This window comes from Pelecanus crispus, chromosome 1 (genome assembly GCF_030463565.1).
Source record: "Pelecanus crispus isolate bPelCri1 chromosome 1, bPelCri1.pri, whole genome shotgun sequence".
Lineage (NCBI taxonomy): Eukaryota > Metazoa > Chordata > Aves > Pelecaniformes > Pelecanidae > Pelecanus > Pelecanus crispus.
In genome coordinates, this window is record NC_134643.1 from 139,874,414 (window position 1) to 139,900,118 (window position 25,705).

General features: G+C 41.2%; 1 protein-coding gene across 1 annotated transcript in view; it reads left to right on the forward strand.

Annotated features, from left to right (window-relative positions):
* The window catches only part of SCML2 (Scm polycomb group protein like 2), a 66,644-nt gene extending 42,396 nt beyond the window's left edge, over positions 1-24,248 (forward strand). Inside the window, exons 8-14 of the mRNA XM_075714649.1 lie at positions 1,269-1,404; positions 3,280-3,483; positions 14,851-15,033; positions 16,128-16,241; positions 21,310-21,591; positions 22,301-22,464; positions 23,994-24,248. Of these exons, the coding sequence (XP_075570764.1) occupies positions 1,269-1,404; positions 3,280-3,483; positions 14,851-15,033; positions 16,128-16,241; positions 21,310-21,591; positions 22,301-22,464; positions 23,994-24,119 (1,209 nt within the window). The 3' untranslated portion in view covers positions 24,120-24,248. The remainder of the gene's footprint in view (positions 1-1,268; positions 1,405-3,279; positions 3,484-14,850; positions 15,034-16,127; positions 16,242-21,309; positions 21,592-22,300; positions 22,465-23,993) is intronic.
* The last annotated feature ends 1,457 nt before the right edge of the window (positions 24,249-25,705 follow it).

The window sequence follows — 25,705 nt, forward strand, 5'->3', positions numbered from 1 at the left end:
TGCAGCTAAACCTGTCTTCTCTGAACTGTAAGGGGCACAGAAATTTTCTTTGAAGTGCCCTGGACTTCAGAAGAAAGTTAATTAATTCTTTATAGGTGTTGTGAAGAAGTTAAGTAGTGCTGCTCTTAGGAAGGTGTATATTTTGATTGCTTTCTACATGATTTTTAATATATTATTTGGAAAATATGCTGCTTCTAAAAGTGTAAAAGATGAATACTGCTAAATGGAAGAGGGCTTAGCCGCCCTTAGCAACTTGACTGAATTTTCACTTCACTGTGGATCACAGTTTTAGCAGTAAAGCCCTACCACATGAGTAGCCAAGTCTCTGCTGCCTTCAGCAGTGTCAAGACCTTGGGTAATCTCTTATATTCCTAAAGTTTTTGGTAGGTAAGAGAATGAGAACATAATCTGTTCTCATGCAAGAATAAATGGTGAAGGGAGAGGTGATGAACTTTTCTCCAATTCATTATTTCTTTTATTTCCATGTATTTTCATAGCATGTCAGAGCACATTAGAAATGCCTTCCTTGTGCATGTCTCTTTTCGAAACCCCAGTCCGAACCAAATTACAACAAAATTCTTCTTTCCTCAGATGGAAGGTAATGCACACTGACCAATTTCTAAATCTTTGTGCTGTGTACTCTGGTTGTCTGTCACGTGATAAGCTGCAAATAAGTTTGGTTTGGGAAAGGAAAAGGTTTTGGCAACCCACTTGACTGGATTGTAACTACTGTTTTGTTTGATAAGTTGCGTAAAGCACCAATTTCGGAAAGTGACTGCTTCATAATTTCAGCCCCTTTGAAACAAGCTGAGGGAAAAATCTAGATGCACTGTAAAGCTGGCACCTAAATGTGACTTAAATTTTATATGGGAATACATACATAGCCCAACTAACTGATTTGAGTTGTGATAAACCCAGATGGTTGGAAGGGTATGGACGGGAAAATAATCCAAAACACCTCTTCTGTGCTTCCCAAGATTTAGAAGGGTCATGAATTAGTATATAAAGCTCATTCTTTTCGCACTTTTTAGCTAGAGGTGGGTTCCTTTTTAAGTCATTTGTCTTCCACTGCCTTACTTAAGTAGCTGTAAATGCAAACTGACAGTTTCTGGTCTTCATTTCCTGGACTTTATTTTCTCTGCTGTGTGTAGTACTTTTGTAATAAGGAACCACACACATTCAGTAAGATGGTAACTGATAGCAGAAAGGTTTTGCAAACTTCTTAAAAAACATTAAACTTTCTGATTTTGGTTTTTTTCTCTAAACAGAAAAAAATCTTGCCGGAACAAGTGACTCCTGCATCTTCTTCTCCTCATTCTTCTCCTGAGGGGGACAGTGTCACTACGCAGACACTTAAAGATGGAATTAGTTTGTCTGGTGCAACTGCAGCAGTTATATCCACAGGTAAAAGACAAAGGAAAAAAAATTAATTACACTTGTAGTGTGAAATGTCTTCCATTTCAAGCAAACCAGTAGTGTCATTTTATGCAAAATGTGCTGCAAACTTACTACTGTAAATCATTACCCAGCTACCTTATTTTTTAAAGATATTTGTAGGTGCCAAAATATTTTCATGCCTGCGTTACAACAAGAAGAGCTGGAGCACAGGGGCTTTTGATAGATCCGGCAGTTTGTTCCTGTCTGAAGAAGGAAACTGTACAGTTCTTTCATGTCTGTCCCACTCCTTAATGTATGAAATGGGAATAGATGTAGCTAAAAACCCATATGATATTCTGATATCATGCAGGCTGTACTGTAATATAGCAAAATAGAGATTTTATCTCTGTATAGCCTTACATTAAACTAAACAACTCAGACTGTTTAAACCAAGTAAAGGCAAACAGAGGAAATACATTCCTCCTTCCTCTTATGTTTGCTTGTTTTTGAAATATGTCTTGAAAGGGGTTGGCAAAAGAGAAGTAAGCTAGTTAATGAGCTAACTCATTGAGGAACTTGTAACCCTGTAGTGAAACAATTTGTATGTTGTCAACTGAAATCTCAGAACTTTCTAAAAACTCCATAAATTATGATAATTTTGTTTGGGGTGCTTTTTTACATTTAAAAACTATTTTTACAATAGAAGTTGTCAGGCTCTTCTCACTCCCGACTTCAGTCATGAATGAGGGGAAAATATGTATGTGTTTCTGAGGAAAATAAACCTTTCAGGAGGCAGTTGTTGAGCCCAGACAGAAGATGCCATGAAAACTATTTTTGCTGATGTGTATCTTTGAGTATTTGTACAAATAGGTTTCCTCTAATTTGCAGGCATCAGAGAGTAAGCAGATATAAGACGTGAGATCATTAAAACACTTATAGAAATATTTCATTTTTAAAAATTTTAACTAAGCCCAAACAATACTACAGTTCAGAAAATGTGGCAGCTTTGTATAACAGAATACTTAGATTGTCTGCTTAATCACCACAGAGGCACGTTTTTTCATTAAGCTGTAATAATGTCTTGGGTGTATTCCTGGTCATGTAACGGCCAAGGCCAAAAAGAAAAAAAAAAATCTTCAGTTACAGCTCTTCCCCATGTTTTTCTGCCTTGCTGTTCCTTTTGAAAGAGAGTTTTGCATAGTCTGTATAAAAAGTAATTTCAAAAGTCCTATTTGATTGTTTTGTTCTAAGCTTTAAACCACCTTACAGTGTTTCTAGAGAAGTATGTTTATTTTATTTAGCAGAGAAGGCCAAATTGCAGTGTGGAAATCATACATGAGTGGTTCGGGGGTTCTGAAGGTACAGATCTTCAGTAGCCATTATACACGCACACAGGATCATTATACATGCACATGTTAATGCTATATGAGTGCTTCAGAAAGAGCATCAGTGGTAGGTATATACCATAGGGTTGTCTTTGTTGCAGCTTCTCAAATAGGAGAAAAATTAGGGCAGTAACTGGGTAAGGCTAGCGTTTTAGAATTGCGTCCTGGTAGTGTAGAGTACCTGTCAGTAATTCTTAACTTTATTGGAACTAGTGTATGAATAGAGGTTAGTCAAAATAAAACATTAAGGACAGATCATGACAGCTTTGTTATGTTGGTGGGGTAGAGAAGGGCTTTGGAGAACAGAAAGAAGTGGGTTTAGGATTCCGGCCAGAGAACCTTGAGGGAAGACAGAGAGAGCACTTTTGCATGCTCTGAAAGTAGGTATGCATGTTCAGCTTCTTGAGTTGACCAGCACTTCTTTTCTTCAAGATTGAAACTAAAAAGACGGTTTGCAGTTCTAACTTGGAAACATGTCTTAGTTCTTCAGCAGTAAAAATGGCTTGTTCTTTTTCAGTGTGTGTTTATGTCAACAAGCATGGGAATTCTGGGCCTCACCTGGATAAGAAGAAGGTTCAGCAGCTTCCGGATCACTTTGGACCAGGTCCTGTCAATGTGGTGCTTCAGCAGGCTGTACAGGCTTGTGTGGATTGTGCCTATCAATCCAAAACAGTCTTTGGATTTCTGAAATCTGGCCATCACGGAGGCGAAATGATAACTGGTATGTGAAGATGTTTTGTTTCTTATGTTTCTTCACTTGGTTGTGAACTTGAGGTAGGGCAGAAGAGCTGAAGTAGCTGCAATGAGTTTATATCACTTTTGGAACTATTTAAGTGCAGTCAAGAACATAGACTTGTGAACTCCTTTACTAAGAGAGTATTGGTGGTGTGTGATTTATCTCACTCTGGGTCCAGGATGATTTGAACGATTCTTTAAATTGGAATTTAGCAATAGCAGTGTTAAATTACATATACACAGTACAGTTAGATTCTTATACTAAGTAGAGCTCATGCACCTCTTTAGCAGCTGTAGCTAAACATTTGTCAAGTAAACTCAGTACAAGTGAAATACCAGCTTTATTAATGCAAGGAATTTGCATAATCTTATCCATACAGTGTGTTCTTAATGCCTTAACCAAGTGGGTGAAAAGTTTCAAACTAATCGGGTTTGCTTCCAGGCAAGTGATTCCACATGTTAAAGTTGCTGCTTCTTCCCTTTCCCCATTCCCCAGAATTGTAGCAGTATCTTAGGTCAGTGTTCATCCACCTATGTACCCTATTACGGAATAGGTTCATTTCTGCTACATATTAATGGCAGGTCTACAGATAAATTATCTCTGTCTCAAACTGAATAGCTGCTGCTTGACATTTTTTTCCTTCTAGGCTAGGAAATACTCTATATAGCAGTTAGCACATCAATTCATAATTCCATCACTGGCGATAAAAAGACTTTGTGTTACTTTAATCTCCTTACATTAACACCAGGTGTGAAAGATGATTAGTGGAATACAGGTTCAATTAAATCCTCATAAAGATGTTGCTGTCTAACAATATTTAAAAAGCAGCACCCTGGCCTGCCTGTAGCAGAAGTACAGTAAGCCTTGGTTATGCATCCCCATGAGCTTGTTCACAAAAATGGATGCTGCTTCTCTGCTGTGTAGTAAAGGTTTAATGGCATCATAGATGTGTGGTTTTGAAAGCCATATTGCTTTATTTTTGCAAGATATATGAAAGTTTATTACATTATTAATACCTTGCTGTGCCTAATTCAGACAAGTAAATTTTTCTGAACAAAATGCACAGAGATGTGCATTGCCAGTATTCTGTTTGTGATTGTTTATCATGAAGGACTAAATTGTAGGCCAGTGGCATATCTGGGCTGTGACTAAGTAGGTGAAAATAATTATTTCACAGAGGAGAGATAAATTTCAGAATCTTTCTGTCATAGTGGTTTGCTTACATTCAAAAATTCTGTACAAAAAGGAATTACTGTTCTGCACCCGGCTTCACCCCAAGGCCTGGATTCAGAGAAACCAGCTCTGTAGCCCTGGATTTGAGGAACTTGGTGATGTGCACTGCTCCTGAAGCAGAGTCCTGGCCCAGGTGATAGCAAGCCACAAGACCCCAGTGGGTTTCTGGTGTTCTTGAACTCTTTCCTTCTCATCAGCTTGTCAAACAGGTTGTTGAGAAGCGGGTGAGCAAACACTCCCTGTCATTTTATCAAAAATTTCTGTGTGATGTATTTTGAAAAGCACAAAATGTGACTTAGGTTAATGTAGCACATTACAACCAGCTGTGCATGTGAACAGTAAGGAAGAATAGTAAAGCTACAGTAGAATAAAATGAGGAATTACTGTCGTGGTTTAGCCCCAGCCAGCAACTAAGCACCACGCAGCCGCTCGCTCACTCCCCCTACCCCGATGGGATGGGGGAGAGAATTGGAGGAGTAAGAGTGAGAAACACTCCTGGGCTGAGATAAGAACAGTTTAATAATTGAAATAAAGTAAAATAGTAATGCTAATAGTAACAGTATAATAATGATAATAATAATAATGATACACGAAGCAAGTGATGCACAATGCAATTGCTCACCACCCGCCGACCGATACCCAGACAGTTCCCGAGCAGCGATCGCTGCTCCCCGGCCAACCCCCCCCCAGTTTATATACTGAGCATGACGTCATATGGTATGGAATAGCCCTTTGGTCAGTTTGGATCAACTCTTCTGGCTGTGCCCCCTCCCAGTTTCTTGTGCGCCTGGCAGAGCATGGGAAGCTGAAAAAGTCCTTGACTAGCATAAGCAGTACTCAGCAACAACTAAAAACATCAGCCTGTTATCAACATTCTTCTCCTACTAAATCCAAAACACAGCACTATGCCTGCTGTTAGGAAGAAAATTAACTCTATCCCAGCCGAAACCAGGACAGTATCCACCCCTTATTCTATACCATCTACGTCATGCACAGGCCCTCCCCTTTCCAATGTGTTCCAATTAATCACCACCCCTTTCCCTATCTTGATATACACACAGATATCATTCCCTTCGTCTATGGCCCATCCCTCTAAAATGTCCATTGAGTTTATTTAGCCCATGACTTTGGGTTCCATCTGTCATCACAGTCTTTCAGAGCAGGAGAGGTGGTGTGCAGTGTTGGACTGTTGCATGCTGAAGTCAGTTCTCATTCCAACATGGTTTCATCAAAGTTCATTTTCCTTAGGCTGGGCAATTCTTACTGCAATACCATTGATGCGGCATATAGCAATCATAATATATAGTATTATATACTTAATATTAACCTACTATATTATTATATTAACATGCAGTTAAGAGATAACATATAGTTAAGAGATAACATACAGTATTATAAAGCAATTAATATTATACAATTCAGTTCATTGGCTATTTTCACCCAAAATCAAATTCCCTTGAGGTACACATTGGGCTTCCCCATCCTTTCGCATCACCCACCAAGTGCACCCAGGTCCTTGAGCAAAAGCAATCCCACGAATGGGTTTGCCTTTGCCAGAGGGGGAAGTAACCCAGACTGTCTTCCCCAGCATATTTTTCATGTGCACTACAGGAACTTTATCTCCTTCTACAGTACGTAAAAGTTTTGATTGGGCAGGGCCAGCTCGATTGGCAGATCCTCTGGTGTTGACTAACCAGGTGGCTTTTGCTAAATGCGTATCCCAATGTTTAAACGTCCCACCACCCATTGCTCTCAGGGTAGTCTTTAACAATCCATTGTATCGCTCAATTTTCCCGGAGGCTGGTGCATGGTAAGGGATGTGATATACCCACTCAATGCCGTGCTCTTTGGCCCAGGTGTCTATGAGGTTGTTTCGGAAATGAGTCCCGTTGTCTGACTCAATTCTTTCTGGGGTGCCATGTCGCCACAGGACTTGCTTTTCAAGGCCCAGGATGGTGTTGCGGGCGGTGGCATGGGGCACGGGATATGTTTCCAGCCATCCAGTGGTTGCTTCCACCATGGTGAGCACATAGCGCTTGCCTTGGCGGGTCTGTGGGAGCGTGATGTAATCAATCTGCCAGGCCTCCCCATATTTATATTTTAGCCATCGTTCACTATACCCAAGGGGCTTGAACTGCTTGGCTTGCTTGATTGCAGCGCATGTTTCACACTCATGAATAACCTGTGCAATACTGTCCATAGTTAAGTCCACCCCTCGATCACGAGCCCATTTATACGTTGCATCCCTTCCTTGATGGCCTGAGGCGTCATGGGCCCACCGAGCTATAAATAATTCACCCTTATGTTGCCAGTCCAAATCCACCTGAGCCACTTCAATCTTAGCAGCCTGATCTACTTGCTGGTTGTTTTGATGTTCTTCAGTGGCCCGACTCTTAGGTACATGAGCATCTACATGACGAACTTTTACAACCAGGTTCTCTACCCGGGCAGCAATATCTTGCCACAATGCGGCAGCCCAGATTGGTTTGCCTCTGCGCTGCCAGTTGCTCTGCTTCCATTGCTGCAGCCACCCCCACAGGGCATTTGCCACCATCCATGAGTCAGTATAGAGATAAAGGACTGGCCACTTTTCTCTTTCAGCAATATCTAAAGCCAGCTGGATGGCTTTCACCTCTGCAAACTGACTCGACTCCCCTTCTCCTTCAGCAGTTTCTGCGACTTGTCGTATAGGACTCCATACAGCAGCTTTCCACCTCCGATGCTTTCCCACGAGACGACAGGACCCATCAGTGAACAGGGCATATTGCTTTTCATTTTCTGGCAATTTATTATACAGTGGGGCCTCTTCAGCACGTGTCACCTCCTCCTCTGGTGATATTCTAATGTTTTTTCCTTCTGGCCAGTCCATGATCACTTCCAAGATTCCTGGGCGACTGGGGTTTCCTATTCGAGCCCGTTGTGTGATCAATGCAACCCACTTACTCCATGTAGCATCAGTTGCATGATGTGTAGAGGGGACCCTCCCTTTGAACATCCAGCCCAACACCGGCAGTCGGGGTGCCAGCAGGAGCTGTGCTTCAGTACCAACCACTTCTGAAGCAGCTCGAACCCCTTCATATGCTGCCAGTATCTCTTTCTCGGTTGGAGTATAGCGGGCTTCGGATCCTCTGTATCCCCGACTCCAAAACCCTAGGGGTCGACCTCGAGTCTCCCCTGGTGCTTTCTGCCAGAGGCTCCAGGTAGGGCCATTCTCCCCGGCTGCGGTGTAGAGCACATTTTTAATATCCTGCCCTGCCCGGACTGGCCCAAGGGCTACTGCATGAACTATCTCACGTTTAATTTGTTCAAAGGCTTGTTGTTGCTCAGGGCCCCATTTGAATTCGTTCTTCTTCCGGGTCACTTGATAGAGAGGGCTTACGATCTGGCTGTAATTTGGAATATGCATTCTCCAAAACCCCACAACGCCTAAGAAAGCTTGTGTTTCCTTTTTGCTAGTTGGTGGGGACATAGCTGTTATTTTGTTGATCACATCCATTGGGATCTGACGACGTCCATCTTGCCATTTTATTCCTAAAAACTGGATCTCCTGTGCAGGCCCCTTGACCTTACTCTGTTTTATGGCAAAACCAGCCTTCAGAAGGATTTGGACTATTTTCTTTCCCTTCTCAAAAACTTCTTCTGCTGTATTGCCCCACACAATGATGTCATCAATGTACTGCAGATGTTCTGGAGCTTCACCCTGTTCCAGTGCTGTCTGGATCAGTCCATGGCAAATGGTGGGGCTGTGCTTCCACCCCTGGGGCAGTCGGTTCCAGGTGTACTGAACACCCCTCCAGGTAAAAGCAAACTGGGGCCTGCACTCTGCTGCCAAAGGGATGGAGAAAAATGCATTAGCAATATCAATTGTGGCATACCACTTAGCTGCCTTTGACTCCAGTTCATATTGAAGTTCTAGCATGTCTGGTACGGCAGCACTCAGCGGCGGTGTAACTTCGTTCAGGCCACGATAGTCCACTGTTAGTCTCCACTCCCCATTAGACTTTCGCACTGGCCATATGGGACTGTTAAAGGGTGAGCGAGTCTTGCTGATCACTCCCTGGCTCTCCAGTCGATGAATCAGGTTATGGATGGGAATCAGGGAGTCTCGGTTGGTGCGATATTGCCGCCTGTGCACAGTTGTGGTAGCGATCGGCACCTGTTGTTCCTCAACCTTCAGCAACCCTACAATCGAAGGGTCCTCTGAGAGACCGGGCAAGGTGGACAACTGTTTAATTTCCTCTGTCTCCAAAGCAGCTATACCAAAAGCCCACCGGTACCCTTTTGGGTCCTTGAAATACCCTCTCCTGAGGTAGTCTATGCCAAGGATGCACGGAGCATCTGGGCCAGTCACAATGGGGTGCTTTTGCCACTCATTCCCAGTTAGGCTCACTTCAGCTTCCAGTACAGTTAGCTGTTGGGATCCCCCTGTCACTCCAGAAATACAAATGGGTTCTGCCCCTCTATAGTTTGATGGCATTAGCGTGCACTGTGCACCAGTGTCCACTGGAGCCTTATACTCCTGTGGGTCTGACGTTCCAGGCCATCGAATCCACACAGTCCAGTAAACCCGGTTGTCCCTTTCCTCCACCTGGCTGGAGGCAGGGCCCCTCTAACACTGGTCACAGTATTCGTTGTTCACTTCCTGTAAATGTGAATCAAAAGTTCCCTGATCAAGGTCAGAAGTAAAATTAGCCCTCTTACTCTGTCTCGGGAACTGCTCACTGGAAACTGGAGCTGCAATTTTCCTGGGAGAACCGCCTTTTCTAATAGTTTTTCCTTGCAATTCACGCACCCGTGCCTCTAAGGTTGAGGTGGGTTTTCCATCCCACTTTCTCATGTCCTCTCCATAATCACGCAGGTAAAACCACAGGGTGCCCCGTGGTGTGTATCCTCTATATCCTCTCTCTTGAGCATAGGGACGTTGACTCCTAATGGCTGAGACACTGGTCCGTGCAGGTGGGGAGTAGGACAGATCCTCTCTGAGTTGTTGGAACTCTTGGCATATTTTTTCAGACAGTTTTTCCACAGCCGAGACACAGGCCCGTAGGGAGGAAGAGAGCTTTTCTTCGTAGTCCCGGAGTTGTCTAGCTACTTCATCCACCGTTGGTGCCTCGTCGTCTTTCCAGGCTAATATTGCCAACGAGTTGGAATACGATGCTGGTGCGCTCCGTACCACCTTCCGCCACATGGATTGTGTGCACCTGACTTCATCTGGGTCTTTGGTTAACCGCTCATCATTCAGGTCACTGTAAATCACCTCCAGCACGCCTAATTCCCTCAGGTACTGGATACCTTTCTCTACGGTGGTCCATTTGCTTGGGCGGTATAAAACATCCTCCTTGAAGGGATACCTTTCCTTCACGCTTGACAGAAGTCGCCTCCAGAGGCTGAGCGGTTTTGCCCCTTTTCCAATTGCTTTGTCAATGCCCCCTTCCCTGGAAAGGGATCCCAGCTGCTTGGCTTCCCTACCCTCTAAATCCAGGCTACTGGCCCCGTTATCCCAGCATCGGAGCAGCCAGGTGATGATGTGCTCGCCTGGATGACGACCAAAATCTTTTCGCATATCTCGCAGCTCACTCAGGGATAGGGATCGGGTGGTCACCATCTCATTTATGGGTTCTTCCTCCTCTGGTTCTCGTGATGGCCCTGGTTCATCTTCATCCCTTACTAAACGAACTGATTTCCTCGTGTATTTCTTCTTCTGTATAGGGGCAACTGATACCGGCGCAGGTTGGTTCTCTGGTTTAGCCACAGTGTCTGTCACTGGGGTTTGAGTAGCCGCAGTGCTCATGGCTGTGGCTGGAGTAGCCACAATGCCTGGGGCAGGGGTTTGAGTAGCTGCAAGGCCTGTAGTGGGGGTTGGAGTAGCCGCAGGGCCTGTAGTGGGGGTTTGAGTAGCCACAGTGCTTGTTGTTTTGTCATCAGATCCAGAGACCTTCTCTTTCTTTTGAGGGTACTGATTAGCGTTGACCACGGCTCGATAGGCATGGGCCAGCCCCCAGCATGTTGCAATGATTTGTGTCTCTCTGGAGCTACCAGGGTGACAACATACTTCTTCCAAATACTTTACTAATTCTTCAGGATTCTGCACTTGTTCAGGGGTGAAGTTCCAAAACACTGGAGGTCCCCACTGCCCTAGGTACTTGCGCATACGATCCCACACACCCTGCCACTCATAACTATCCAGCCTTGGGGTAGATCTCTGGATGGTATTTTTAAACTGCTTACTGACCTTTATCAAAATGGAAACAACATTCCCAAGAATTATCAATAGAAGTATCTTAACTGCCCAGGGGTGTTCAAGATACTGGAAAGTTGTTGTAATGAAGGAGGAAACATCATAGAAGAAAGCAGCAAAGGTGCCATTCTGTATTTCCTCCACAACAAGCCTCTCAGAGTAAGAAGTATAATTGCTAACTCTCTCTATGAGGTAGTACCCGAAGTACAATAGTGACTTCTGTATGAAACCCAAATACCAAAGAATGCTCAAGGTCAGGGCTTTGATAAGGAGCCTCCCAAGCAAAAGATCATGAATCACTGCAGAGCATAGCACACTACACAAACTGACAGCAAGCTTTAACGCGTGCTGCAAAAAAAAGAACATGGTGCAGATCAGAAGAACTAATATCGTGACCGGCAACTGTTAACAGACTCCTTAATACAGTCTGATTAATCTGTTGTTATCTCAAGCCCCACGTTGGGCGCCAAAAAAGGACTGTCGTGGTTTAGCCCCAGCCAGCAACTAAGCACCACGCAGCCGCTCGCTCACTCCCCCTACCCCGATGGGATGGGGGAGAGAATTGGAGGAGTAAGAGTGAGAAACACTCCTGGGCTGAGATAAGAACAGTTTAATAATTGAAATAAAGTAAAATAGTAATGCTAATAGTAACAGTATAATAATGATAATAATAATAATGATACACGAAGCAAGTGATGCACAATGCAATTGCTCACCACCCGCCGACCGATACCCAGACAGTTCCCGAGCAGCGATCGCTGCTCCCCGGCCAACCCCCCCCCAGTTTATATACTGAGCATGACGTCATATGGTATGGAATAGCCCTTTGGTCAGTTTGGATCAACTCTTCTGGCTGTGCCCCCTCCCAGTTTCTTGTGCGCCTGGCAGAGCATGGGAAGCTGAAAAAGTCCTTGACTAGCATAAGCAGTACTCAGCAACAACTAAAAACATCAGCCTGTTATCAACATTCTTCTCCTACTAAATCCAAAACACAGCACTATGCCTGCTGTTAGGAAGAAAATTAACTCTATCCCAGCCGAAACCAGGACAATTACGGAATGAAATTGTGAGAGTGTTTTCTTGTAGAGTTTGTGTTTGAAAGTAGTTTTGGAGTTTGGTTTGTTGTTCGGGTTTGGGGTTTTTTTTTTTGTTTGTTTTTTTTAGACTGGCAAGAAAAAAAATATTGCAGCAGAGAATAAGCAAAGAAATCTAAGTCTTTTGTGGACTGATACTTTCATGATGAGTATTATACCTGCCGTAGGAGGAAACTGTATGCTGATGAGGACGTGGATAAAATAGTCTTGCTAGAATACATGCGAATAATTAGTGGGTTCTTTTGGTTTAGCTGCCAAAGAAAATAATTGTTTTGAATAGAACTGAATTTAGGATTTTTCCATTGTTTCTTATTCAAACAAAAGCACAAACCATTTTATTTTTGCTTGATGCATAAGGTTTCAATTCAGGCAAATATAACTGAAAGGAAATTAAAGGCTTGATTAGCAAGCCCACTAGTGGTGGTGGTGGTGTCAGCCCCTTTTTTCTCCTTGTAGCACAGACTATGGTGTTTGGTGGGATGAAATAGACTGAGGCACAGATAAATCTTCTCTAGCAGAGAATTAAAATCAGACTCTGTGTGAGTTTCTTCACTATCAGACAAACACGCTTCTCTGATAGTTTACCTCTCAGCCTTTCTCCTGGCTTGAACCTGGTATTTAAAACGTATTTGCACAATGGAAGGTGAAGAAATGAGAATGATTCTTCATCCTGGGCACTGGGATTGCACACGCAAGCTCCAGTCCCTGTTTATTTGTCATAAAAGGTTGAGGTCATTGCACCTCAGAAGTACTGCTTTTTATTTTTTCCCCTAGCATTTATCTGGGAAGTAAGAGGCTTATGTTGTCCCCAAGCAGAGCACGCAGTTGAGCCTATGGATCTGGATCCCACACCCTTGGTTGGCGTTCGTATGGTTGCCCTCAGGTGTTCAGAGTACAAGGGATTTGCACTGAATCTTTATTTGTGGATTTTTCCCATGGTATGTCTTGCTGGGGCAGTCACATTGCCTCAGCTGTTTCTTGCTTTACCCTCCTGACAACTCTAAGATAATATTGTTGTTTTCAGTGCTTCTTTTCAAAATGAGAAATTAAGGCATGGAGAATAAGCGATTTCCCCAAGGTCACATAAGAACATCCGTAAGGCTATTATAAAGCATTTTAAATTTTTGTTGTAGCTGACTACTACCTTGCAGTAAATTTGTCAGGAGATCAGGCTGTGCTAGGTCTCACAGCCCATTTGCTCTCCAGAACTGGTTGAGTTCCAAGCAAAAATTTGCCTTTGGAGACCCCTTCCCCAAACAGGAGGTAGAGGACCTTGTGTCTGAGCCACATGTGGGGCTGTGAATAGTTAGCATTTCATTTGAATGTTGGAGCCTGGAAAAAATGAATGGGCCATGAAAACACATTGGTCTGGGATTTGTCCCTGTAGTACTGACTCTCAAACTTTAAGCATTTGCGTTGGGTCAGTCTGTCATGAAAGCAGATGAGAGAGGTAGCACATTGTTGTTGATGCTAGATGGTTAACTTGCATTAACTCCAATCAGAAGCTTCCTTACATCAACAGTGTAAGTAATTGATGCTTCTGATTTCCTAAGGAAGCCTAAAATATGCTAAACTTGGGCGTTTTCTTTGGTTTTGTGTATATTATCTGTCTCTTTTGTAACACAATATGGAAATGTTCCTTAATTCAGATCTGTGAAAAAAGGCTTTCTTGTCATTTCTGGGGTTTTTTTTTGGTTTGGTTTTTTTTTGTAACTGCATCTGCTACTCACAAAATGTGATCCTTTAAAGCTCTACTTATCGTTTGGAAACTTATGTTAACAACAGAAAGCTGCATGACAGGCTGAAAACCAAGAAGACAAATTGATGCATAAACCTGGTGTTTATGCCACTTCTTTCTAGCCCTAAGCTTAAGTTTCAAGTTTGTTCCTGCTTTGTCGTAATGTCTTTCTAATTAGAAGTAACTAAAAGTTTTGGCTAATGTAATGGTAGTTATTTATTCTTTTATTAGTAGTAGTGAGTCTTTTCAAAATCCTGCTAATTTTCACAAAATAGTAAAATATCGTCAGCTGCAACACTCTGTTTGGGGGGCAAGGAAGGAGGTCAACAAGTAGAAGACATAGGCACATGTCCAGGCTCTTTGTAATCGCTTGGTTTAAAAGACACCAGATCTGTTTGTGGCTGTTGTGGTATCCCTGCCACCTAGCTCCTGTTGAAATAAATGGGAGCTTGACCACTGTAGTGTTGACAGCAGGATAGATTTCTTTAGTGATAAAACAGCAAATGGCAAACCACTTTCCGTAGTCAGAGTTTCAGTGGTAATGGATACCAGCACATTACCACGAGTATGCTCAGTTCAGTTAGAAACTGAGGAAAAATATCTTAAAGTTGTTTACTTCCTTTTTTTTATTTTGTTTTTTAATTTTGGTTGTGTTGTGGTTTTTTAGGAAGTACTGTGAAGGGTCTTTTCTGTGTTATCTCCTGCAGATAGGTGGTGGAGAGTTTGTTGTTTTATAAGCAAACAGAAATTACACGTAAGGTTTTGGTGATGAGGGAATAGTTGCCAGTTTTGTTATGCTGGTGTGAATCCAAAATTATTTTATTAAAACAAGTTCCCACAGAGAAAATTTAAACTGGCATGGATCCAACGGAAGGTAAAATCAGTCCTTTGGATGTAAATTTATTAAACTACCAGAATGATTGTTTACTCCTCTCATGTCTTGTGTGGTTTAAATCAAATCTGGATGTCTTCTCCTTTAAGTTGATGATGGTGTTTTACTATACTTCATGATGCTTGGGGAGTGTTTGACATCATCTTGTTATTCACAGCTTCCTTTGATGGGGAAAAGCACGCCATCAATCTTCCTTCTGTAAACAGCGCATCATTTGTCCTACGCTTCTTGGAGAAACTCTGCCACAGCCTGCAGTGTGATAATCTCTTTAGTAGCCAGCCTTTCAGCCCTTACATGGGATGTGCACATAGTCCTACAGAGTATGATAGGAACAAACCAGGTACTGTTAAACAACTGTTATTTTCAAGTGCTGGTATTTTTGAAAAGTGTGGCGACTTTGAAATGTAACTTTTTAATCAGTCTGTCTTTCTATGACGTGGATTGATTGAAATGAATATGCTTCAGTTCTTAGTGAATTGGTTCCAGTGTGGTACTGCTTTGACAGGATGGGATAGCTCGTACCACATGTGCAGAAATCATTTTGTTCAGCAAACTCCTCCTTGTAGCCAAGCCAGGAAACATATGTATTGTACCACTGTGATACTGCTAAAAGGACAAGCTCAAAACTTCACATTTCATTTGTTAAATTTATGTTCGGATCATAAAACAAACTTGCAAAGAGATACTTACTGCTTTATGAGAAGGGGCTTGCCCTGAAAGGGAATTCAGTCTAGCCCTTCCCACGCCAGTAAAAGGTCCTTTCTTCCCTCTTTATTCACCTTACTCAAGTGGTGGCTCCAAAAATTTTACATTCTGTTATGTACAGTCCAGTCTTCTAGTAGAAAAGGTGGGTTTTACAGGTGGCTGCTTGTAATATTTTGTATGTGGCCAATATCTTTGCTGCACCAGAGCCATGGAGTGAAGGGGAAATGAAATGACTTGCACGAGATCTTCCATCAGGTTGTTTGCAGGGCCTGGTACTACAGGTCCCAGCCCAAGGGTTACCAGGAGCCATAGCTGAGAAAATCTTGATGTCAGGGCAATTTCAGAAGATTCATATTGGGTGTGAAGCTTCCTCACAGCTGTCTGATAGCTGAGTCTGTCTTCTGGGTGCTGCTTTGGAAAATAAAATTTTTTTTTTTTTTTTTCCCCCTTTCCAATGGATAAATTATGTTTATGTTTCTGTCTGTCATAGGTAAGTCATTAGTTTTAACTCTTTTCAGAAAAGTAGCCAGGGTCAAGGTAGTTTGGGCAATGACAGTACTGTCTGTACTTCAGCTTTGAAAATTTGTATCAAAATGACTGAGTCTGTGACACAAGAAACCGAACTGTAACCTAGTGAATGGCTGATGTATGTCTTTCCTTTTGTCCCTGGACTTTCCCCATGAGCAGCTTTATGCTAGGAATAATAGGTGGTGACTTTCCTCTTCACAGCAAAAGAAGAAATACCTGAAAACAGGAGTGCTAAACGATACTCTCAGGACTCTCCACCGTATACTGCTCCTCTTTCCCCTAAGCTTCCCAGAAATGATGCTCATCCATCTGAAGGTAATTACATTATGTCAGGATTATATATGAGGATTATTTATGGTTTCAGTATTTCCAGTCAAAAAGGACCGAGTTCAACGTATGTGTCTGGTTTGTCTCTAGCCTTTGACAGGTCAGGGTGAAAGTATGTTAATTATTGATCATTAGCACAGATTTTGCACTTCGGGAAGATCTACTGCAAGTTCCAGCAGTCCTTCTCCTAAACCTGCTAGCCTTTTTTGAGAAGGGGCTCAGGCAAATAGGTGACGGATGAAGCCTCCTGCTTCATATATGGCTATTTAGCAGAAAACCGATTGCCTTGAAATGGATTAAGAGATAAATTGGAAGCAACTCTTAATAACTCTAGGCTGGGGCCATTAAGTGAGTAAGGGTGTAGCTTGATGATACAATTCAGCTGAATTTATGGTTCACTGCCACTGAAAGTTCTGCTGCTCCTGCTTTCCTTGCCTCCTTGTCCCTGCAGTGGGTCCCAGGTCCCCCAGCTGAGCGGTGAGCTGAACCAGTCAGCAAAAGCACAGAAAACTTTTTGGTGAAGCGAAGAGTAGTTTGCAGTTTACTTCCCTGGACTGACTCACCGTGGACTCGGGTGAGCACAGGGAAGGGTTGAATAAAATGCGGCCGTGGCCAGGGGAGCAGTGAAGCCTCCCTGTGGCAGCTGGCTGTTAGATTGATTTAGCTCACTGATGAATAGCACCTCTTCCTGCGCTGCAGCTCAGCTGCAGCTCAGCTGCAGTAACTGAGCACGTGTCTAGTCTTAGTCTGCCTCAGATGTGAAGTAAAGCATCTAGGTTTAAACCTCAGTGAGAGACACTTAGGAAAAAGTGGGGTTTTTTCACTCCGCGTTTGCTACTTAACTGGTTAAGCCATGGTAACTTCTTGATGTTGCCTTGTCCCATCTGATACATACTTTCTCTTGCTGCTGCACAGCGTTTCCAAAGGCTTTTTTGAAATATGATGGGGCTTAGTTATTTCTTCCTTCATATTATTTTTTTTTTCTTCTTTTTGGAGATCCTGGGGTCATTTTGTGTCTGTTAGCATCAGTGGGGGCAGAATGACCTCTCTGTGCAGATTAAAAAGTCATAGGGCTACAGTTAAAGCAGAAAAGGATATAAAATTAAAATGTTCAGTGATAGCTTATTTAAAATGGTATGTATTGTTTTATATATATGTAGCATATTCACTTCTTTGTTTATAGTAACAGCAGCAGGAAATACAGTTCTGCATTGATTATCGATATCTGTGTCTTTCCAAAAGTAGTACTGGCTTAATTCCACAGGTATATTGTACACCTAAGTCAGATATTTCTGGTAGGTAACTTAATAAGTGTAGAGCACTTAATTATACTCAAATGAAGTTGTTTCAGTTGGAGCAAAACAAATATTTGAGTAGATCTGCATTATCTTGTAAGAAATCTTCCTCAAAGTAAACATGCATACGCATACTGCTTTTTCATCTTTGTTTGCTAGTGGATCCCTTTTACAGATGAAGTCAGTGTACTCCTTAAAATACATTTTAAGATCAATAGTTCATTATAAAGTGCAGTTACTTGGATAAAAAAATAATTAAAATAAGTGTTTTGCCATGGTTTCAGAGGTTTGAATTTGTACTCTGTGCATTTCGAGAGGCAAAGTGTTCTCGAGTGTTGTGTGTTTCCCATTAGGGCAATGTCCTTTGCTGAAAATCTGGAGGTAATTTTATAGCGGTCAGTCATGGGTTGGTTAGCAAGAAAGATCTGCCCCCAAAAACTTCTGGTTCCATTGAGACATAGTTGTCTTGAAATAGTTGTCTTGAAATAACCATTTGAAGGAAAAATGGAATAATTGTGGGAAAGGGTCTTTCAAACAGCTCATTTTCCTTCTGATCTGCTCAGGGATATGTTTTGCAGATTTTGCTGTCTTTCCTGGTCACTAGCAGTTTCTTCTTAAAGTTATGAAAGATAAAGGAGCGGGGGTGGGGAATAACTCATTCTCCCTCCCCATGAAAACAGCGTGTTCTTACTACTGCGGCCGATTACATCATTCCCATTATGTATGAGGCAGAACAACTGGCTTCTAATTCCCAGAGGAGCTTCAGGAAAACAAAACGTCCGATTCCTGCTAAGGCCTTCAGTGTTTAAACAGTCTGTCATCCTTCCATTTGAAACATAAGGCCTTTTATTGGCCTTTTATTAATCTACCTGGAGATCAGGCGTTCTGCAGTGGAACCCTCTGTCTCTTTCCATACCACTGTTATTCACAACTGCTCAAAATGTCGAGGTAGGAGAAGTGTGTCATTCATTGCTCCATGGATTGCAAAGCTCCATTTGCTAGATGCCGATTTTGAATCAGCTGTCATACCAGTTGACCACTTTCTCAACGAGATTGCAGCTGCGTTTTGTTTGTAGAGAAGCTAGATGGATGGAAGGGGAAGTGGATCGGACACTATAATTGCTGAACAGAAACACCTCCTCTGAAAGATGATGGCCCTGGGAAATATGCTAGCTTTTCCACCTTGCGTATGTGACTTGAGAATTTACAGTAAGATAAATTCAAATGCTGGTATCTTGGGGGGAAAAAAGCAGAGTTGATCTTTCCCAGCCCTATTTACTATTGTTTACTTTAGGGTATATAACATCAGAGAGAAATCTGGGATATAATTGGAATAAATAAAATTAAATTCTTTTGTAATACAGTCGATTTTAAAAATCTTTGCGTCTTCAGAATTCTTGAGAAGGATTAAGTAAAACAATGATTTTAAAAAAAAAAAAAAAAACAACCCTATATTTGGGACCTCTGCTTGTTTACTATAACTACAAAAATCTTTTTTCTTAAGATAGTACATGGAGTTGGCTGATATATGCTTAAATACTCTAGTTGAAGCTTTCTGCTGGGGAGTATTGTCTCCATTGTTTCATCCTACCTTTCCAGACTTCTGAAATCTGAATCTACAGGTTCAGTCAGTTAAACCTTAGGCTCCTTCATATAGCTTTGCTCTAACTATTTAAAGTATCACCTCTGCCTTTTGGTCTTGGACTGAGATTTCTGTCAGTGGTTTCATTCTCTACAGTTCTAATTTTCCCTTAGTTGGCTACCCTTTAATTTTATAGTGCGTATCATTGACTACATCTCTTAAAGTCTCTCTGAAATTCTATAGAATGATGCCTTTTGTTTTTCATTTTGGTGAGTTGCTGCAACTACTTCAAGCTGACAAATGTAAAGAAGTTAGTTTTCTTGTTTGTTTGTTTTCTTTGAAAACCTCAGCTGCTGCTGTTTTGCTTTTGTGATTCAAATCTAACAAACTAGAAAGTTTTGCAGTGGTTGTTTTGAGGGTTGTATGTATGAAAGAGAAGGGCTTGTGTCCATAAAAGCTGCTCTATTCCATGACTATCAAGTTTAGTAAAAGATGTTACATTGTCTTGCAGATCTTGCCTTACTGGATTCTCTAAGTAAGTAGGAGCTGGCTCTCTTGAGTGCCTTTGTTCCCTTTCAGGATTATACTGTCTGAAGATCAAGATACACTTAACAGTTCTTCACTGCAGCCCACTTTTAAAAAGGTTTCAGCAGAGAACATAAGACCTCATGAAGCGAGTTGAAAACATGCTTGAGAAGCTCACTGGGTTTTTTAGGAAAATACTCTTCCTTTAGTTTTAATTGGGTATTCACCCAAGAAATTCTTGAAAGTTGTCGTATAAGAAGGGTAGTAAAAAGGTTATTTCAGGAACTTGTTTCGCAGAACATACCAGTTCTTATCCCAAAGAATATGCTGCTTCAGTAGCATATGTTTTGTAACTTCACTAGAGTAATTTTCAAGATGGTAGTGTGGGGTTTACACTTCTGTGAACCTGTTAGCTATATTTTCCAGCTCTTAACTCTCCTGCCAAAGCAGCATTTGTTTTGTACAGATTTGTACATCATGCTTCCAACTTCTTTCTTGGGCTAGATGTTGGCCTGATGCAAACAGAGAAGAATACATATGATTGCTAGAGAATGGAGTGGTGTTCTCACTGATTTGGGGTTTTCCCCCCCCACACACACACAGAGCATGTTTCTCCCAATCAGACCTGAATTCAGTTGACTGAATTCAGTGGAATTTTCAGCAATCAAGCAAACGTGGCTCCTGTCTCATGGCACAGGGAAAGAGACCCACTGAACTCTGCTCGTCTGCCTTAGAAACAGTATTGACAGGCTCTAAAAATTCACCAGTCTTCTAAGCTGGTGTTGTTTGTGTCTTACAGAGTAGAAATTAGCTGATAAGTGATAAGAACTAAAAAGGGGAATGTTGTTATACTGCCTTCCTGGGACCTGATGGTTTTTTTGTTTGGGTTTTTTTTTACTTGCTTAGTGGGTCCAGTAATTTACATGTATCTTTAGCTTTCCAGAGTCTGTGCTCATAGACCCTGTCCTGTGCAAAGAGCTAAACGTGTGTAGATGCAGTGTTGTGGTCAAAACATGTTACGTTAGTGTGCCATACCTGGCACTCCCAGCCTTCTGTGGCTTTGCCTGTAACCTGTTCAATTTTTAATGATGGCCTCTGTGTCTGAACATATTGGGATCTAGAGATGGTAATTGTCCACTTGTTTTGTTTATGAAGTTAGTGACTCCCTCTGCTGTTTAGAACAAAAACAGTTGTTAGTTAATAGAGAGTTTTTATTTATATTAAAAATGTCTTGCAAGATAAATGTAACACACTCTTAATGGTTAGCTTTTTGAGAATGTGTTTCAAAAAAGATAATGAAAACGCTTGACTAAGATTGCTTGATGTATCAGTATTAACATCAGACAATTTTACCCGAAAAAATTTCCTCTGTCACTTTCCTGTTCATAGTATTTAGCAACTATAACTTGGAATGATTTATGGAAGACTGTCTCAAACTTGATGTATTAAATCTTTTGCTACAAAGAATGTTTTAAAAAAACAATAGGAGCCCAATGATTACTTGAGGAAAAGGGGCAAACATTCAGCAGCAGTGATTGCCTCACAGGAGATTTGTTAATAGGTTCAGTACCTTCAAGAGAGCATAGCAAGGAGTTCAATAACAAAGGCATAACGTCCATCACTTTGAACATACTGATACTTGCTTCTTGTGTAGCAGAAACATTACCTATAGAAGAAAACAGCACTTCCAAAGAACACCGATTTTCTGAGGACTCTATGGATTCTGCACTTAGTTCTGTAAATCCTTCAAGCCCGACCCGTCGAAATTCCACAGAATATCGTACTTCAGGGAGTGCAGCATATTACAGAAATACCCTTCAGCCAGTGACTGCTACCTCAAATTCAGCCCCAGTCCTGCGCAGGCTGTCCTTGAGCTCTGCTGGAAGCAGCGGTTACTATGAAGTTAGCAGGAATCGAATACAGAGGCGGATTGAAGGTATGCTATATAACTAAACTTTCTGAAAGTATATAACTGCTCTTATTAACATACAAAGTCTGAGAGTTATGAATAAAGGAGTTTTTTGCCATAGAAAAGCTTGCATATGGAGTGAAATGTGCTGTTGCCAAGCATGTCAGGCTTGTTAATGTAACTGCAAATGCAGAACTTAAGCCTGTTAGAACTAATATTGCGGCGCAAGCTGGGTGGGGCGGGGTCTTACCTGCTGCCCTTCCTCTCACTGCTGTTATGGACCCTGCAGTGGGCCAGAACAAGGAGGGCTAGTTATATGCAGCTCACTTCCTGAGCATCTTATCAACTCTTACTGTGTTGGTGTAATATGGGGAGAGGGTTTCCTCCTGTCCCTCCCTCTATCTGCACAGCTTAACTTGCCTTTGCCACATTCCCAATTAATGGCATCTTGGGACCCGGGAGCCAAGTACAACTCAAACTAATCCCTCTAGGTATGTCATACTGCTAATATTTATGCTCCTGTAAATATTTGCAGTTATGTAACGCATTTAAAGACAAATAGAACAGTTCAATATTATTTGGAGGAAAATAAAACATCTTTCATTTTAATATATTGCAAAGAATGCATAATAAAAGCTGCATGTTAATATCAAGAATGTCTCATGTAAAATGAAATGTGTTGTCCCTGTATAGACTAGTGATACTTCTTCCTTTCACAATATTTTTATACTGAAAGCTGCAAGTTCCACAACTGGACCAGATCTGAATTCACTAAAAAGGGAACCTTCAAGAATATTGAATAAGGATCCTTCCACCTGGTCAATAGAGGAAGTAATGCGTTTTGTGAAAGAAGCTGATCCACAGGCACTAGCTCCACATGCAGAACTCTTTAGGAGACATGTATGATGCATATCCATTCTGTTCTAGTAGATTGTGTGTGGCGTTAATCTCTTAAAATACAGTTTTCATGTCTGTCACTCTGTTTGCAATTGAACGTAGAATAGATGCTACTTGTTTATTAGCGGGAGGCTGAAGATTATTTTTCCACCTGAAACTCCTCCTGCAGTATATTTTTCTCCATGTTCCAGTCTTGTTAGACTAGAGTAAATACCCACTGCTTTCCAGCTTATGTGGAATAATGCCAATACTGGAAGTGTCCAAGTTCTAATGGCCAACATCCATGGTACCCCTGTCATCCCTGGTACCTCTAGAGAAGATGGGATTCTCATGTACAGTATAGGGCATTTGGCCTGCATAGATGACACCTCCCTAAGACAGTCTGTTCTGGAGTCTGATTATCCCAAAGTAGAGATGCTGTTATGCCTCATTAGCTTTACACTTGGTCATTAATACTAAAATTCAGAGAATCTATTGAAATGTTGAATTAATCTGTTTTGAAAACCAATGTGTAGGGTTTCGTAAGATCTAACTAGATGTTGTTTTCGGAGAGATAAACTGCGTCAGTTTCTCTGTGCTGTTTTTGGTCTCCCCTCTTCCTTCTCACTGTGCTTTTCTATGGCAGGTTGCCCAGTAAAGAGCTGCTTTCTTATTTCATTGTATATATGGCCCTCCAGAAAGAGGTTGGCTTTCTCTTTAGTAGTATTTCGCACTTGTTCTGCACCAGCTCCTAGTAACAGTTAAATCTGAGTCAGCTGGAATGGAAGGAAGACACAAAATAACTTTTAGCGGAGCTTCCTGTCTTATGTTTTATTCTTAGTTGTATAACAAGACTAAATGTCACTTGTTTTGTCAGGTTTATGTTTAAAAAAAATAAAACAGAGTGGTTTTCTTTATGGTGTTTTAAGGAACTAATTGCCTGTCTACAGTGTGTAATGCTACTAAGAGCTTAGGACTGTCACATTTCAGCAGCTTCTCAACCAGGCAGTTGAAATCCGACTTAAGTTGTCCTTGGTCTTGATCCTAACAATCTGTCTGGTTTAACCTGGACGTAGATCTGTCTTATTTCACAGATTTAGATGGTCTGTAACCCCTTCCTCCATGTGACTGTTTGCATGTGCATGCCAGAATCCTCCCACAGCTGTGTTCAAGGTTCAGTGCAAGGCCTCAGTGCTCGGCTCATTTAATCTCTAACTGCACAGACCTTCCTTTGCAGCTTCTTGTTTTTTTTCCCTTGACCCATTCACTTTTTTCCCAGCTGGTACCTAATTTTGAGGGCCTTTTGGTCAGTTTCTTTTACTTACTATACTTTTCTTTAGCATCTTAAATACCTTAATCATCATTAAAAAAATACTAAAATAAATTCAATTTTAGTGGCCATCTGTAAATATCAAATTATACTAAGTTACTGTTTTATATATAGTAGATAAATTTTTACCACAGTATAGACAAATATAATGTACTTTCCGGTTTTACCATGCAGCTTGTTAAAGTAGTTGTATGTTGTTGTGTTTATTCTCTTCCTTCTGCAGGAGATTGATGGGAAGGCACTACTCTTACTGAGGAGTGATATGATAATGAAATATATGGGACTGAAGCTGGGGCCTGCCCTAAAGTTGTGCTACCACATTGAAAGACTTAAACAAGGAAAGTACTAGCCAGTGGGGATACCACAAATATGTGTGTTTATATCACACTAAGCTCTCAGGTTCACAGCCATTGCCTTTATTTGAAACTATTTTGCTGATATAAATCATCTTTATTTTTTTGAAAGTGCTCTCAAAATGTAAAGAAGACATTCAGGATAAAGAAGGGGGGGGGGGAAGTATATTACATTCTAGTATTTTGCGAACTATTTCAGAAAGTTTGCAGGGAAGGACAGTTGATCATACTGGGGGCGGGCAGGTCAGGTAACAGTGCTCTCTGAATCCTGAAAAGTGTGTTCTCTGTTGCAGACTTCAGCCAACGTGTTCATATTCAGAACCAAAACAGCTGAATCCCAAAGGAAAAAAATAAAACAAACCAGCATCAGGTGTTAATAATTTTTACAGGGGTGGCTGTAAACTTTTATATCACAAGAAAAATTTAAAATAGAAGATCTCACCTCTGTAGTGAATACTGTGTCTGGTCCTCCAGCAAAGTAATACTCTTAGTGTATTATTCTAGGTTATTCTTCCTAGATTTCCATAAAGGGAATAGCCATATGAATTGGTCATGGGGGATGGAGGTGTGGGGAGGGAAGGGTTATGGAGGAGAGAGCTTAATATGAATATAAGCTTTTATAAAGTGTGATTATCAGTCCTTTGGTAAGTTATGAGGACAAATGTACCGTATATTGTCAATTTATGCAGGCAATAAATATTTCTGTTTCATGGAAGGGCATGTTGGCTGTATAAACAGCCATTTCTGGGACAGATGGATTTAACTGGAACAACGCATCTACATTTTAAACATTCCATCTCTTTGCTAAGTTTGGCATGGATATGTGCGTTCATGCTTTTTATATATACGTGTATGTGTCGAGGAAATACATACTATATATATAAAAATATACATACACACTGTACATATGTATTCAGTTTTTTAATGTGTACTTTGCACTGTGCCAGAGAGAACTGTACAATTTCTTGTTGTTTTTTTACCAGTAAATTTAGTTGTGTACTACTTTCATATTCATTAGCACCTGTTTAATTTGTTGTCCATTCTTGGAGTCGGAAGGTGACAAACAATCGAAGAGTGGGTTTATTGATACAGGTGAGATCCCTGTACTATGCAATACTCTTGGTTATTCATCCCTTAACTCTGAGCCATATATTCTATTACATTTCTGGAAAGACACATTTGGTTCTGATGTTTTGGGCTTGTATTTCCTTTAAGGAAGTACTGCTATGTAACCGATAAGCCTTTTTTTTGGGTAAAATCGGTGCTGTTTGTATAAGCTGCAAGAATGAGTAGTGATAATAAAGCAGTTTGTTGTCACTGCCAATTGTAATATACATCAGGGACAAGGAAATATACTTTCTGTGTAGGAAACTGAATGTACTGTATGTAATAGTGCAAGTGATAAAAACTATTTGCTAGGGAAGGTGTAGTCCTAAAATGGTAGGTTTTATTATATTTCTTACTGCCTTTTTATATGAAAGCATATAGTATAAATGTATTTTTTACAAATTCCTTTTCTGAAAATGCCTTGCTTTACCAATAGTCTGATACTCCTCAGGTTTCAGCAGAGATACTGCTGCAA